At 41.2% G+C, this 14678-nt stretch overlaps 1 protein-coding gene and 1 pseudogene across 2 annotated transcripts; both read left to right on the top strand.

Annotated features, from left to right (window-relative positions):
- The first annotated feature begins 436 nt into the window (after positions 1-436).
- Positions 437-13490, top strand: LOC113016190 (B- and T-lymphocyte attenuator-like). The gene is given in 7 exon segments (XM_080297772.1): positions 437-455; positions 2696-2971; positions 2974-3015; positions 11548-11589; positions 11667-11792; positions 11874-11908; positions 11987-13490. Coding segments are annotated over 7 exon segments (708 nt in total). The 3' UTR covers positions 12155-13490.
- LOC113022516 (histone H1 pseudogene) lies at positions 3095-11379 on the top strand (annotated as a pseudogene). Its single transcript, XR_013905492.1, has one exon. The product of XR_013905492.1 is annotated as a histone H1 pseudogene (transcript).
- Positions 13491-14678: the final 1188 nt, after the last annotated feature.

Here is a 14678-nt window from a genome sequence, read left to right on the forward strand (position 1 = left end):
GAAATGAATTTAAAAAATCTACGCTTTTGTTTTAATCTGATTAATACCCAAAGTTTCAAGTGGTATATATAGACTGAGTGTTTCTGCCTTCAAACCATAAACTCTGGTACTCTGGTAACTCTGGTATGCATCCGAAGACACTCCTAATCAGAAGCAGGAAGTAAAGTCAACCACATATCATGCACTGTCACATGCAGAGCACATACAGTTTTTACACAAGTTCACAGCTGGTTCCTTAAATGTCTGCCATGAAACATTACTCTGTTAGGTTAGCTGGATTACACAGATGGATTACGTGGCAGAAACACACACGGACGCAGAATAGTTTGTGATGCAAGTTTTTATATACACGAGTAAGGGGGAATATTTACAAGGGAAAGGGCTATATACAGTGATAAATAAAAATGTGCCAGCAGGAAAACACCGAGGCGATGAGATGGAGCCGAAGCATACAGGTAGGTAGCAGACGCACCGGAGCTACCTGACAACAGGGAACAAAACAGGGTTTATGGCATACCGTTGATAGCCGAACGTTAAACACAAGTGGACGGAGAGAGTTGGAGAGCTTACTTGACCACCCCAAACCACAGCCGCTGCGGTGATCGCCGCCTGATGGTACGTAGCACTCCGTCGCGGATCCAGAATAGCCAACACAAAATCCTAGGTAGGCGGGCAGGCGATGGAACAGGCTAAGACAAAGAAAAGTAGGCGAAACGTGGATCCTTTAAAACATACAGCTCCACAGCGTAAAATCAACAGATGCAGCCTGTGCTAACTCGTTACCACTTGTGACAGCGATAATACTCCGACACCAGACGTCCGTGACTCTGCTCCCTAAAAGCGCTCACTGATGACGTCTGATGCGTCGCAGGTGTGTTGGAATGCCATCAAGCCCCGCCTCGCCTACCTATAACCAAAAGGAAAACAAAACCCAAACAACAACAGTACACCTACCCACCACCTCCTAACATACTCGTGCAGGACCATCCTTTATTCGCTGATCTTCACAGTCCTCATCCTCACTTCAGATGCTGAGATTAAGTGATTCTTATTCATTTTAAATGCTCTATTTCAGTCTGAACACGTCTTTGTTTCTCTGTTCACGGCTGAGTTTAAATATTTTTGCTGTTACAGTTCAAACATTGTGGAAATCAGCTGTAAAAGGTTTAAAATATCCTTTACCTTTTGCTATACACAATAATCCAAAGCAGGCAACTAATATTTTTTCATAGTAATTTACAGGTTATGCTGAAAGGCTTGACCGCGCAGCCTTCAAACCTTCCGCCTTCAAAGAAAGCCTCAACATGAAGGACAAAACAAGACGCAGTGAAATGGTCTTTGATGCTATGCTGGAGATTTTCGTTGAGTTCATACATGTGGACGATCTTTAGAGGTTTTCTGGATATGTTAGTATTACTAAAACAATACCATCCACTTACTATGCTAATCTTGAATCAATATAATTTTTTTCTATAACTTTTCTGTCATTACAGAATCTCACGAAATGTCACAGTGTAGCTTTTTCACCTCATATTTAGCTTCTTTTTTTGAACATTGTGATCCAATCATAAAGACACCCAGCCTCTAATATTTAAAAATTTGAACACTAGTTAAGATTACTTTAGTAATTTTGGTAAATGGGGTGCACAGTCATTTCTAATCTGTAGCTAACAACATTAAAGGAAAACTGAAAATTCATCAGATCTCAATGGGAAATATGTGGACTGGGTAACGTGTTAGGAATGAAAGGATGCCACATTGTGTAATGAAGATGACGATTATCGACCTACAAAGGCCGAATTCAAAGACAGATTGAAAATCCAATTAAAAAACCATTTGCTTCAGACCTAGTCCATTTTAGCAAACTGTCACTGCAGCAACTCAAAATGGTACTCAGCAGTTTGTGTGACCCCCACGTGCTTGTATGCATACCGGACAGTGCTGAGGGTGAAGCTGCTCTCATCTGTCAAAAACACAGGTCACCAGTGGTGGACCGGCTTATACTCATATTATCACAGAAAAAAATCTCACAGCTATTTTTTAAACTCCTCTGAAGCTTCTGATTTTATGTTCTGCCTCTCAAATGGAACAAAGTGAAAAGCAAAATCATCTCTTAAAGGTTTTCTACAGGACAGTTATGATAGGTGCTGTCCTGAAAACTCAGAAGTTTAAACTTCCAGTTTTTCTGTCATATGATAAACGGCTCCGGGACACCTGCTGGTGGATCTTGTAGTGAGACCGTGAGCTCAGTATTTAAGAGCAGTGGAATATCTGACAGTAAAAGGTAGACATGAATTTAATACACATGGCTTTAGGTTCCCCTTTGTGTTAGGACGGGTTCACTCACAGTTTGCTGAACTGCTGGAGTTCATGCAAATTACTTTTCCACTGAACATCAAATAAATGTCACAAAGTGATTTTTCTTTTTAATCTTTTTTTCCCCCCATTCTTACTGTTTGTCATACCTCATGTTTACTTCTATTTTGATCTTATTGTTGCAATATGATGGATATGTTTATATATTTATTAGTCTTCAATTAAACAGTCTTTATATACATGTATTGTCTAAACACCTTTGATCAGTCTCTTGTGTAATATATTGCTTTATGTTCTAATTAAATTAAAATTAACATCAAACATTTCTTAATTTCTAATTGTTCTTCTTTATGTGTTTGGTATAATTTCTCTTCTGCAGGTGACTCTGACTGTTCTACAGAAATTAGAGTACGTCGCAACACAGTTTATAATGCATCAGCTGGACATCAACTTAGGATTAATTGCCCAGTATTTTTTTGCAATGATTCACCAACAACAGTCACCTGGTATAAAGTTGAGGAAGCTATTGTCCCCGTCAATGTCAGCGGAGACAGTCACATTAAAACAGAGTGGAAACCTTTAAACAAGTCAGCAGGGATCTTCTATTTGATGTTCCAGAACATTCTCAGACATGACTCTGGTCAGTATCAGTGTCAAATGGAGGGAATATGGGTCATCCCATCACTGTCAATGTCTATGGTGAGTGTGGATTTTTCACTAATTATACTTCTCTAAGAAACCTTCACTCACACTGAATGTTAGATTTGTATTGTTGATTGTCATTTATGCTTAGAAATATTTACTTGTATATGCTTAGAGTTTTGTAATTAGTTGTAGATTGGTAGAGGTTTTGATCCTTGATAGTCTGCAAACTTTGTGTGTATTAGACAGCACTTTGGGAGCATGAGAGGTCATACCGTGTCTTATTATTTTATGGTAGGATTAACGTAGTTGCGTCTGTTCTAGTCTAAGTGCTCTTTGTTTAGATGAACTGCAGGACTTTCTCACCGTGTTATCTAGGATGAACCATCTAGGGTGAGGGGGAGGCTACCCTCTTCCTGACCAAGGATGTTTGACCCTTTGATCAGCAGTCCCCACACACACACACACACACACACACACACACACACACACACACACACACACACAGGCAAGGTACTCTTTGTGTATGTAGACGTCATATGTTAATGAACTTATGCATATTCATGTAACCTCAATAAAAGGACAGTGATACGGGAGAACGGACGAGAGCTACTGGGGTCAAGCGAAGGAACGGTGCCTGTCCGGTTCTCTCCCGTGCACGAGTACCATGAAGAAGTTTGCCTACTTGTGTCTTGCTTGCAGTGTAATTATATTGTTTTAACGTTCCAGCGAATAGGTTTATGCTACAAACCTATCATTAATTGGTCCTTCGATGCCGGAGCCCTGGAATCGCATTCACCGAGGGGAGGAGAGGCACGCTGAAAGACTGACGTCAGCCAGGAAGTTCCTGTGGATTCGCTGTATGTCTTTTCTCCTCGATGAATGGCGATTGGCGGGATTCGAGGCTGATATTACACGCTAAGCAACACCGAGTAAGTTTAGAGTCCAACTCTATAACTGTACGTCTTCGCCGCTCAGTGGGGCGTTGTCCGTGGCCGCTTAGTTGGGGCTAAAATTACGTCTTCGCCGCTCAGTGGGGCGTTGTCCGTGGCCGCTCAGTGGGGCTAAAATTCGCCGTCTAAGTGGGGCGATGTACAAGGCCGCTCAGTGGGGTTTTTTGTACAGAAGCATTAAGTCGCAGAGTTGCGCAGTTCGAACTTTTTTTGGTTCGCCGTCTTAGTGGGGCGAAATACAGACCGCTGTGTGGGGTACTGTAGTGAGTTCTCCACCGCTCAGTGGGGTGTTGAGAAGTTCCGCGGGGTCCAGATTGTGCTGGACAGTAGGCCTATTTTGTGTTGTTGTCATTGTCGTCGTCGTTGTTGTTGTTGTTGTTGTGTGTGCGGAGCAGAACATGTGGTCTGTGACACCGACTGTTGTTGTTATCATGGGTTTCTAAGCAACCAAGAGTGAGTCGGAGGGAGACAGACGTTTGTGCTGGACTTTGCTCCTGGCAGCACAAAGTATTTATGTAAAAAAAAAGAGAGAGCGACGGCTCCACAGCTGCGCGGGTTCACGCGAGCGCGGTCACGCGGACCTGAGCCGTGCGGTTACTCGCAGGCTTATAAATGGAAGAGATTCAAATGTTAGAAGTTTTCAGAAAACACACCAGCCTTGGAGAGCTGTGGAGAAGGCCAGCCCACATCAGCAGCACTTAAGATATGCTCTGGTGAATGGCTTTCCCCCCACCCCTTGCTGACACAATGTTTATTCTTTAGCTTGCCCTGATCGACAGCAGCCTGTGTGCCAGACCATAGATTTAATTGAGGTGGATAGTTGTTAAAAGTAATCTACATTAAGCTTGTGGTTGCTTAAATTCAGTACAATGACATGTGAGGTGAAGTGATATAGGTAAATATTTAAACTCATGAAGTGCATAGAGGCACTTGACCTGTGTGGAAGACGGTCGTCTTATTATGAGCCATTGTTGAGATATAGAGCACATCTGTGAAAACAACTAATATGCTCAACCCTGTATGAAACATCTAAAAATACATGATGGAGAAGCTGTGTTGAATATGTAAGTGTAAGACTTTGCCACTGTGGGCAGAGCATGCAACTACTGTGTGATGTCGCGTTGCAGTTTTGTTTTTGTTTTTTGAGCTGATGAGCAAGCTACACATTATCAGATCAAGAGCTGTCTGAGAACTACTCAAAGAGAGGGAAACAGAGAGTGTGCAGCGTTTCCATGAGCAGTTTTTCTGCACCTTGACTCGTGTGTGTGTGTGTAGCATCAGCATCATGTTTTTGTTTATTTGTTTTGTTGGATTAAAAATAATTAAATAAACTGGTGATCATGCTTATGGATCACCATGGCACATATCTCCAGCCATATGGTTTATTTATGCAGATGAAAAAGTGAGTGTGAATGTGTCTGACATCACAGTGTTTTTGTGCACTGTGCAAAAGTGATTGCCTCTGATTGTGAGTGAGAGCGGTGATTTTGCAGACCACCAGCTATTGTGAAGAAAAAAAAAAAGAGTGAAAAAGAGACAAATTACTACATTGTAGACGAAGAGAAATAATCATAGGAAAAAGGTTTTGTGTTGATCAGCCGAAAAACAACTACAATGTCATTTTCTGCTTTTAAGAAAGGATTGTTCACACAAACACAGACAGAGAGAGAGAGAGAGAGATGTGTGTTGATTAAGCAGTGATGATAATAATGAACATGTTTTAGTTTGTCACTTTCAGGTGAAAAGCAGACCTGTATCAATTTTCCACATGCAACAGTCGGAAGAAAGTTATAGTTTAACATCATTGGAAACATGCAGGCCAAGTTTCTGGCTGACTTATTTACAGTGCCATGTGTTTCTCAACCTCACAAGCGAGCTCACTCCTCCCTGAAGATAAGGAATGCAGCTCCAAAGCAATAACATGATAAAGAGACAGCAGCAAGTCCTGAGCACAAAAAGTCCCAGCAAAGCAGCAGCAATGTGGATAAACAGCAGCAGAAGAAGAAAGCAAACCCATCTTCCTGTCTGATTGGTTGAATTTCACGGAGGGGCGAGCAAGATGGCAGCGTGAAGAGGAGTTTTTGTTTGAGTTCTCAGCACGAGACACTTATTTGATGTCTTTCTGGCCTTCGGGACTTTTTTGGAGATCAGCGCGCTAAACTTGCTGGATCTGAGGCCAGGGTCTGCGGCGGCAGCATGTTGAAATGCTCAAAAAGGACTGAGTGACTCGGGCAAGCCACATGCGGCTAGCGACATGAAAGAAATGGACCCTTCATGATGCGTTCAACGTGCCAGCGCTGTGGTGGGAAAGGCTCCATCATAAACACGCCCTGCGCCCTGCGCCGAGGTTCAGGCCAAGAAGAAGAAGACGATGACTTCCAAGCCCAAGAAGGTCGGCCTCAGCGTGGGCGAGCTGATTGTGAAAGCCGTGGCCGCTTCCAAGGAGCGCAACGGCCTGTCTGTGGCCGCTCTCAAGAAGGCTCTGGCTGCCGGAGGCTACGATGTGGACAAGAACAAGGCCCGTGTCAAGACCGCCATCAAGAGCCTGGTGGCGAAGGGCACTCTGGTGCAGACCAAGGGCACCAGGACCTCCGGATCCTTCAAGATGAACAAGGCTACTGAGAGCAAAGCCAAGAAGCCCGCCGCGGCCAAAGCCAAGAAACCGGCAGCAGCTGCTAAGAAGTCGCCCAAGAAGGCAGCAGCAGCACTTCAGCTACTAGACAGGACAAAGCTGAAGGAGAACTGCCGGGACTGTTGAAGTGGGAGAGGACAAAAGAGTGAGAGGACAACAGAGTGAGAAGACTAGGTGAGAACACATAGGAATTATTTAATGTGGGAAATCAAAATTTGGGTTAGCAAACCTGGGGAAAAGAAAACTGACTGCTTAAGTTGGAAAATTGAGACGGAGTCTGAAACATTGCGAAAATAGAAACATATACAAAATCACACACACACAAGCAGAACATGCATTAACCCTACTAACAATTCCAAACACAAAATGACTCATGAAGACTCATAGCACATTAGTTAAGAAATGATTAAATAATAGCAGAGAAGTGTGTAGGAAAGGCAGCTTTAAGAACATGCTCTGCTGGAGATGCAGCTCCACAGACATGCATTAAACCTGCCTAATAACACAAACCCATGCAATGAAAATTAGCTTGTTATCTTTCATCAGTGTTAAAATAGTGTCAATTTAGCAGACACTTGTTATTAAATACTGAATTTATCCAATGCAAAAAATTGACTCTCCAGGTTGCAGGACAACAGTTTAACTTTTGTGGGAAAAAAGATCCTGGTTTGACCAACCAGTGATCAGACAATAAATTTAGTTGTTAAAATGGTAAATTGGGAGAAGCTTCCTGCTTGATTGAGGCAGCACATGTAATTTACTGTATGAGGGAAATTATCTTTTGTGATACTATTTTGAACATGCTTTTCTGTCGTCCTGTCAACTTAGTGGGTTAATAGCTGATATGCAAATTAGTTGATCGGTTTTAGATTAATGAAAGGTGACTGAATTCTAGTACGAGTGAATGAGATGTGTTGGAGTTGTTGTGTGTTGAGTGGAGACTCTAAAACACTGAGTTTCCTGTTTTGATGTGCGAGTGAATCCTGTATTTAGATACACAACTCTGAATACATCAGAACAAACGTCTTTTGTGAAGTGCATGACAGCATGTCACATGTTTTATGATGAAGGGAAAAAGGAAAAATTGAATAAAATAGATCTGTGGCTTAAATGAGTGAAGAGCACAGACCGGGTGATTAAACTCATAGCTAATATGACATTAGGGTTATGTTGTGTGTTGTGCAGTTGATGGTTGGTTTGGAGTGAATCTAGCTGATGATTCTTCTCCTGTTGTGAAGATGATGAGGAGTTTGTGTCATGACTTAACAAGGCCTTTTTATTTTGATACTTTCACAGTGCACTGAAAGTTTGGTTTGATAATCTCTGTTATTTTTTATTTTTCATTTTTGAACAAGCACTGATTTTTGCCTGTGAATTTCTTTTCTTTGAGCAGATCTGCAAGTCGGGAATTAAAAGCGTTACACGTCGTCAAGAAAATTGTTGCAAGTGAGTTTCTCCACATTTAAAATGGGTTCAGGAGAAAGCCACTTATTTGGGACAATTAGGAAATGAGAGTCCCCCCCAAAAAGGATTCAACGAGGAAATCCAGTCTAAATTATTTTTCTTTTTGAAATAACGTCGTTTTGCTGAGCGTGGAAACGAATGCGATGATAATTTCCACAATTAGCAAAAGAAGGAACCACTGAGTGAATGAGTAAGAATTTTAAAATAACTGACTGACTGACTGAACATGATTGTGTGAAGCTAACCCCCACCTGACAAAGGTGCAGATGAACCCATGTGTTTCCTTTTACAGGAGCAGAAAGATGACAGCAACACTCGAGGTTGCATGATGATTTAACCTTTTAAATGCCATTTTCTGTGTCTGTGCATTTATCAGGTGTGTTATTCATAGGCTTGAGTTGCTCACAGAGATAACTGTGACAAAGTATGCATACGCCTGCGCAAGCGCTAATATTTGCATTTTCTTTTCTTACAGCATGCCAGTTCTTCATGTGAATTGATGATGCGATTTATACCAGGACAACTGGTTGATGTTTTTTCCTACTACAGGATTTCTGGGTTTATGTGTGAGGAAAACTGTGTTTACAGGTTATGAGTGGTGATGCTGTTGCATTGTGTTGATGGGAAAATGTGAAGGTTACTTTGATAATGTGAATAACCTGTGTGAAATTTCCTGTGTTGAGAACTGGTGTTACTTCTTTCCACAGCTAGGGTTGACTTTATGGTGTTTTTATGGCACCTCTGGAACCTGTTGACCTGTGTCTGACCTCTGTCTGACTACAGTCAATGTGTATTGCTAATGTTAGTTTCTTTGAGAATGCTGTGGAAGATTCAGCTGAAACGGACAAGTGACATGAGTAAAACAAATAAGAGATACAGTGTTTCTGGGATAGTTTGATATGGGCTCATTAGCTGGCCACTTTTGAGCCCATAGTAATATATAAGTGGAGTGACTTTGCTTAAGAGCAGTCACCGATTACATTAATGTTGCCTGAGTACATGGGATGATCCATGTCTGAGGCGACTTATGAAAATAATTGTAGTTTACTGATTTGAGAAAACCTGCACATGACACTTGTCTTGCTGATGTTGAATGCTTCTTGTCCTTATGATACAATTGTTTACAGGTATGGAGTTTGATTTTACTTCCAGATTTTGTTTTCCAGGCCATGATGGTGTGTATGCAGGCTCCTGGGAGAGCCAGGTGTTAAGCAAACTTAATATGCAACACACGCTAACATCTTTTATTGCAGGGTTATAGGTCCAGGGTGGTGCTGCTCCAGGGGAGGAGATGCCCTGATGTTGCCTGGGATATGATCTAGCTAATCTTTTTCTTTAAGACTGGAATCCAGGTTTGGTGAGTTGACGCATGGGTGTGTCCATGCGTCAAGAGGAGGGGTCCAAGGATTAACATTAAACAATGTTTTTTATTATTGTTGCAGTGATTTGTGTGATTAGCCGTTTTATTTACAAATATTAAACCTATGCAAGTGGTGCACCCATGTTCAGATGAGGCTTTGATGGCCTATAAGTGAAGTTCACTGAACTAAAGAATGTGGTTTGATGATTGTTGACATACTCTCCAAATAGTTTGTCTTCCTAGCAAGGAAATACAGGTGCAGCAGTAATCTCCTGAGAAATCTTCAGAGGCCCAGTGAGAAGCGCATAGCTGACAGGACCAGGCAGTGGTTGAGGTCAAAGATCAAGCTGATTGGGGCCCATCATGAAATCAGACCTTGGAGCCACAGCAAGGACCATGAAACTGCCTGCAAAATAGAGGAGAGGATCGTCCACAAGATGGGAGAGAGGCTTCAGGAGGATCAGAGATCATCTTCAGCACAGCAGACATCACACAGAGAGCTGTGCTACTAAGCTTCCAGGAAATCAAGAAGAGACTTCCCACAGCAAGATTTTAAATACAATGAAAGATTCAATATTGACGCTGAGGAAGACGACTAAGGTGTACGACGTGCTCTGCCTTAAACCTTCAGCAGCGTTGGAACATAAACACTCAGGGGATGAGGAGCGTGCCAAGCTCCATCGACAGCGTAGAAGGAGTTCGAGGATGACATCATGATTCTGTGAAAAGCACAGGAACCAGAAGCTATGGTGGTGATAACAGCAGTTTCCTATGAACATCACCTAACGCTGTGCCACTGTACTGTGCATACGATGACACTCTGAAGGCTGCTGGGATCATAATAGCAGTAAGACAACCCTGCACCCTTTCCACAGAGGTGTTTTCTGCAGAGTATGGACAATGAAGGACAATGAAGGAGTCATAAATATCCCCCTCACAGGACGAAGGCCTGAAGTGAGGTAATGGGAGGCCATAAAACTAGAGTGCTGAGAGGTCTGCAGCTTTGGAAATAGCTGAGAACCATGTTGACAAACAACAAAACCAACTGGTATGTTTGAATGTTTATTCTACATACATTTGGACTCTGGTCCTATGGACAACGATGGAAACAACTGGAAGAGACATTCATGACGCCCTGCAGAACTCAAACCACTCTGCAGAGAGACATGTGATGTGCACACCTGGAGGAAGCATTACCAAGCTGAGATGTTTTTGAAAATGTTACTTTTTTATTTTCACTATTAAATTAACAATTTCTTTGTTTGCTCGTAAGATGCAGTTTGCCATGAGATGAGCTCAATGAATGGGATAACTGCTAATACATTTGTTGAACTGTGTACCTTTTCAGTAATTTAGGGTGATTTGACATATGCTGAGTATAAAAATGTTTGCATTGAAACTGTCAGACATGAGGTATTCATACCTGGGAACTTTTCAGGCATAAAGGTCAAAAAGGGGGGAAATGTTAGATTTGTATTGTTGATTGTCATTTATGCTTAGAAATATTTACTTGTATATGCTTAGAGTTTTGTAATTAGTTGTAGATTGGTAGAGGTTTTGATCCTTGATAGTCTGCAAACTTTGTGTGTATTAGACAGCACTTTGGGAGCATGAGAGGTCATACCGTGTCTTATTATTTTATGGTAGGATTAACGTAGTTGCGTCTGTTCTAGTCTAAGTGCTCTTTGTTTAGATGAACTGCAGGACTTTCTCACCGTGTTATCTAGGATGAACCATCTAGGGTGAGGGGGAGGCTACCCTCTTCCTGACCAAGGATGTTTGACCCTTTGATCAGCAGTCCCCACACACACACACACACACACACACACACACACACACACACAGGCAAGGTACTCTTTGTGTATGTAGACGTCATATGTTAATGAACTTATGCATATTCATGTAACCTCAATAAAAGGACAGTGATACGGGAGAACGGACGAGAGCTACTGGGGTCAAGCGAAGGAACGGTGCCTGTCCGGTTCTCTCCCGTGCACGAGTACCATGAAGAAGTTTGCCTACTTGTGTCTTGCTTGCAGTGTAATTATATTGTTTTAACGTTCCAGCGAATAGGTTTATGCTACAAACCTATCACTGAACGGTGGACTTTTTCTGAATCTCATGATATTTTTGTGTTGTTCAGACCTCAGACAGCTTCTCTGTTTTGTTTTTTTTTACAGATCATGCTGAAATTACCACTATTACACAGAATAATGTCAGAGGTAAGAAAGGTTTTATATAATTTGTGTTTTTGTAGCTTTATTAAATCCAAACTGACTGAAACCTGTTTTTCTTGCAGTCAGCACGACTTCTGCTCCTGAAAATACAGAAACCTTGTTGCTGTACGTGTACTCTGCTGCTGGGATCGCCACATTCGTCATCATAGTCATAATCATATCTGTCATATCAATGCGAGGCTGTAAAGGTGAGCTGTTCTCTCGCCTCTTCAAAATAAAACATCACCAGACATACTGAATACTAAACATGTAAACTGTCCATCCTGCAGGGAAGCCAAAGAAAGACAGTCAAGCTGAAAATCAGGTAAGATATAAAATATTTCAAGCTTATCACATTTTTTCATCAATAGTTTTCCCCACAAACATTTTTGGATGTTTACAGCAGGTGGAGATCCCCATGGTGGATCAGTTCTTTTCAAAAGTAATCTTTGAGCACTTGGAAAGAGGAGGCCCCTCTGCTCTGCAATCTCGGAGATGTAACAAGGGAAGAACACCATCAATGCAACACATTGAGATGACATTATCAAGAGATAATGAGAAGGCATATTGACCAATCCGCGTGGGCAGAGAGACAGAGGAACAGATCTGTTGTGTATGCTGCTCTCAACCACGAGCTGTACAGTTAGCAGGTGATGCAAAGATTCTCTTGAAGTGCAAAATACAACCTGTAAACCATAAGCAGTCATCTCCAGGGCTGAAAAAAGATGTCCAAGTGCCAAAGCCTGCAGATCCTTAAATGTTTACTTGAGGCTGTGTCCAAAAGCCAGTCCTTATAGATAAAATGATGATACAAGAGAATGCTTCTGTTTTTTTGGCTAATTTCCCAGTTTATTTCATTAGCTTGTCATGATCCTGGAGTTTTCGATCCAGCCTTTTCAGTTTTTCTATTTTCATTTTCTGTTATTTTTAATTTTTCTGTCTGACTCTTGTTGTAGTCGTATTTTGGTTTTGTATCTGTATTAGTTATTGTCAAAGGAGCTTGCAAAGAAAAGCGTCTGGACTTCTTTAAGTTACTTGAAGACGTTTCACCTCTCATCCGAGAAGCTTCTTCAGTTCTGAAGAAGGGTTAGGGTTAGGGTTAGTTCTGAAGAAGCTTCTCGGATGAGAGGTGAAACGTCTTCAAGTAACTTAAAGAAGTCCAGACGCTTTTCTTTGCAAGCTCCTTTGACTACGATGACCTGGATGACTGAGAACCTTCACACACAGCAAAATCTCCAGTGTTAAATTAACACTGGAGAGTGTCTATATGGGCCCACACCTCTGAGTGTTAAACACTGTTGAGTGTTAAATTAACACTTTTGACAGTGTTATATGTTTAAAAGTAACCTAGTCAGTTTTGAAGATTAACAATGGCTAACACTGATCAGTGCTGATTTTCTAACACTGGAATATTTCTAACATTTTGAGTTATTTTCCAGTGTTAGAAAATCAGCACTGCTGTGCAGATGTATTAGTTATTCTTTGTTGTAGTTTTTTTTAAATCAGTAGCCTCAGGTCTTTTTACTTGTAGTTTCTGTCTTCTGTCCATGGTTTTAGCTTGTTTGTATTCTCTTGCATATTTCAGGTTTTGTTCGTCCCCATGTTTGCCCGTATCTTGTTTATTCTCCTTTACAGTGTTAGATGTTCCTTTAATTTGCTGGTCTTGCATGTGTTGTGTTCAGTTTTGCTTTTGACTCTGTTCAACTGTCTCCACTTCCCCTAATTGCCCTTCTTTGTATATAAAGCTGCTGTCTTCTCTTGTCCTTTGTCAGTGTCTGTTCTATCCTGGTATTGCTAGCCTTAGTATGTTTTCTAGGTTCTGGTTTCATTAAGTTTATTGTTTTCATTTTTATTATTTTGTACTTGTTTTAAGTTTTGTACAGCTCACAATAAATGACTTGCTTTCAGTTCCATTCAGTCTGCCTCTTCACTCCTAACATTAAACTCCTTGAAACAGCTTTTGGATAAGTTTCTTTTAAATCTTATTAAGGGTTAACGTGTGTGCTGTTTTTTAATGTTTAGCTTTCAGCTTCAGCAGCAGACACTCTAAGGTAGGGGTCTCCAACCTTTTTCCCCTCTGAGAGCTACTCATCCTTTCAAATGTTTCATTTCAACACAAACCAACCGAATAAGCTTGTTTTTCCTGAACATTTACAAAAATGTTGGTATCCACAACTTAAAAGTTGCATTAACATCACAAAAATATTTAGTTCACTTGCAAGTGCATGTTTTATGTCTGTATACACTACAAAGAAATGTATCTTGCACTACTAAATTAAAACAATGCTGTCAAAACAAAACAATGCAATTACAAATACACAGATATTATTTATTCAATTATGATTTCGTTACATGTGCTTGTTTCATTTCTCAAAAGCATTCACACTAAATATGTTTTTATCTTTGCCTTGTATCTGTAGGTTCAGGCGGTTAATTTTCTCTCTCAGTCACATCTGTCAGGAAACCAAGATCAAGCAGCAACTCAGGTAATATCAGATAATAGTGTGGTATCCTCCTTCCTCACTTCCATAAAAGCCTCGGTTTCACCGATCAATGAAAGAAAGCATTTCAGTATCTAACCCGACTTAACCGTCTAATTCTGTGTGGAGGAGGAGATCCCTATACTTGGCAGAGCGTTCCTCCAGGAACAACTTGAAGCTTTGGTGTTGCTTTGCCTTTGCTCGAATGGAGCTGATGACATTAACATTATTAACAACAGGCAGCATGACATGGTCAAATTCCATCATTTATGGGCATAGAGCCTGTTGGTAAGTGATGCAATGATAGTTTAGAAACTTAAGAAAGTCCGGGTCCAATTAAATCCTGAGTCACAGCAGGTGCTCCATCAGTTTTCACAGACACCAGGTTTTCAACAGGGATCTTTTTTTTCCTACAAAGTAGTCCTTCAGTGGTTGTAAATATCTGCTCCTCTACTTGTAGTTTTCAGTGGAAGTAAAAAAGTCACCAAACATCATCTGAATGAAAACAGCCAGCTGGGCTGTATCACTGGAGTCGACAGACTCAGCACACTGGATTTAAAATGATTTGCGCCTCTGCACGTCCAATTCCGGCAGTTTTAATGCATCTGCAGACAG

Source organism: Astatotilapia calliptera, chromosome 23, assembly GCF_964374335.1.
Source record: "Astatotilapia calliptera chromosome 23, fAstCal68.1, whole genome shotgun sequence".
In the NCBI taxonomy this organism is placed as follows: Eukaryota; Metazoa; Chordata; class Actinopteri; order Cichliformes; family Cichlidae; genus Astatotilapia; species Astatotilapia calliptera.